This window comes from Athene cunicularia, assembly GCF_003259725.1.
Source record: "Athene cunicularia isolate RWA chromosome 7 unlocalized genomic scaffold, athCun1 chr7_part1, whole genome shotgun sequence".
Classification (NCBI taxonomy): domain Eukaryota; kingdom Metazoa; phylum Chordata; class Aves; order Strigiformes; family Strigidae; genus Athene; species Athene cunicularia.
In genome coordinates this window covers 37,475,876-37,478,239 of record NW_020799107.1, presented here as the reverse complement: position 1 = coordinate 37,478,239, position 2,364 = coordinate 37,475,876, and the positions used below count along the sequence as shown (strand labels likewise).

The 2,364-nt window shown below is 43.3% G+C and overlaps 1 protein-coding gene across 1 annotated transcript in view; it reads left to right on the top strand.

Annotated features, from left to right (window-relative positions):
* NR4A2 (nuclear receptor subfamily 4 group A member 2) overlaps window positions 1–1,719 on the top strand; it is a 5,450-nt gene extending 3,731 nt beyond the window's left edge. The window contains exons 2-3 of the mRNA XM_026852540.1: window positions 224–430; window positions 536–1,719. Of these exons, the coding sequence (XP_026708341.1) occupies window positions 224–430; window positions 536–792 (464 nt within the window). The 3' untranslated portion in view covers window positions 793–1,719. The remainder of the gene's footprint in view (window positions 1–223; window positions 431–535) is intronic.
* The last annotated feature ends 645 nt before the right edge of the window (window positions 1,720–2,364 follow it).

Here is a 2,364-nt window from a genome sequence, read left to right as displayed (position 1 = left end):
TCTTTCTTTCTTTCTTTCTTTCTTTCTTTCTTTCTTTCTTTCTTTCTTTCTTTCTTTCTTTCTTTCTTTCTTTCTTTCTTTCTTTCTTTCTTTTCTCTCCCCTCCTCTTTCTCTTTTTAATCTTTTGTGTTTCCTTTCTTTTCTTTCTTTTCCTCTCCCTCTATGATTTCTTTCTTATTCATTCATTCATTCATTCATTCATTCATTCATTCATTCATCTGTTCATTTTGGGGCTGTCACATTCCTTCCAGGTCAAATCCAGTGGAGGGCAAGCTTATCTTCTGCAACGGGGTGGTCCTGCACCGGTTGCAGTGCGTCCGCGGCTTTGGGGAGTGGATCGATTCCATTGTTGAATTTTCCTCCAACTTGCAAAACATGAACATCGATATCTCTGCCTTCTCTTGCATCGCTGCCCTGGCCATGGTCACAGGTCAGTGTCCCCTCTGTCCCACCCGGCCACGCCGGGCAGCTCCTTTTCCCTCCCGCCTTCCTCTCCGCGCCAGACCCGTAACGGCCGCGTCCTTCTCTTTTGCAGAGAGGCACGGGCTTAAAGAACCCAAGAGGGTGGAAGAACTTCAAAACAAGATTGTAAATTGTCTCAAAGACCATGTGACTTTTAATAATGGGGGGCTGAATCGCCCCAACTATTTGTCCAAACTCTTGGGGAAGCTCCCCGAACTTCGCACGCTTTGCACGCAGGGGCTGCAGCGCATTTTCTACCTGAAACTGGAGGATTTGGTGCCACCACCAGCAATAATTGACAAACTTTTCCTGGACACTTTACCTTTCTAAGACTCTTCCCATGCACTTCCACTGAACTGAAGAGGAACTTCCCCCGTCCGACGGGGAATTCGCCGGGGCCCAGAGCAGCACCTCTGGGTGCCAGCGTCCCACCCCGACCAGTGTTGCAAACCTCCTGCAGGCAGAACGTCAATGGGCATTTTGGCTCTGGGGCATCATGGATGCAGATCATGGACTACACAGATACCATGGTATAAACTTTTTATTATCAGCTTATAAATGAATTTATTATTAAGGACTTCTGATTAAAAAGATGAACATATCTGGCAACGCCGGGTGCGCAGCTAAGACTCATACGGTGGCAAACAAAGTGTTAAGGTGACCCACAAGTCTCACCCTCCTAAAGACTAAAGTTTTCTGCTGTAAAAGAAAGCTGTAATATATACAAAACCTAAATGTTGCGTGGGTGGCATGTCATTTAAGAAGGCGAAGGCTTGTAAATTTATCAGATGCAGTTTGGCTTTTTAAAAATTATTCTGTGCCTATTTATGAAATATGGGAAACAATTCTAAGGAAAAAAAAATTAAAAATAAAAGCTAAACGTGTTTGCAAAAAAAGAAGAAAAAAAAAAAGGGGAGGGGGGAGGGAGAAAAAAGAGAAAGAAAAATAAATCTCTCCGTACCAGGAAAGCATGACGATTCTAGGGTGACGATGTTATAGGCACTTGCTATTTCAGTAATGTCTATATTCTATAAATAGTATTTCAGACACTATGTAGTCTGTTAGCTTTTATAAAGACTGGTAGTTATCTAAGCTTCAAACATTTTCTCAATTGTAAAATAGGTGGGCACAAGTATTACAGAACCCGAAATCCTCCCCAAAGGGACACATAGTGTTTGTAAACACCGTCCGACATTCCTTGTTTGTAAGTGTTGTATGTACTGTTGATGTTGATTAAAAAAGAAGTTTATATCTTGATTATTTTGTTGTCTAAAGCTAAACAAATCTTGCATGCAGCAGCTTTTGACTGTTTCCAGAGTGCTTATACATAACTCCCTGGAAATTACTGAGCACTTTGAATTTTTGGTTTGTTTTGTTCCGGTTTTTTATGTCTAAAATTGTCGGTTAATATATTATTTTCTGTTCGAGTAATATTTTTAATATTGCCATATTCTGTAGTATTTTTTCTTTGTATATTCCCAGTCTGGCACACGATACGAGTTGCTGCCTTTTTTTCTATGGTGTATGAGTTAGAAACGCTGATATTTTTTTTTTTTCCCTCCTGATAACTCTTTCTTTGAGAAAGACAATTTTAATGTTTACAACAATAAAACATGTAAACGAATGGAATTTCGTCTTCTTTCTGTCGAAGCGAGAAGCAGCACCACCGGCATCCATTGCCCGCAAAGGACAATGAGCCTCCGAGCGTGCAGTAATAAACTGCAGAGGAGGATGGATGGGGCAGTTTCCTTTCGGAAACGCCCGCGGCGGGACGCGCCGGCCCTGCGGGAGGAAGAGGAGGAAAACCCGAGCCTGGAAGGTTGGTCCTTTCCCGGATTTGTCCCCGCGGCAGGTCCCCGCAGCATCCCCGCCCGGCAGCGCTCCGCCCGCCCGCGCGCTTTG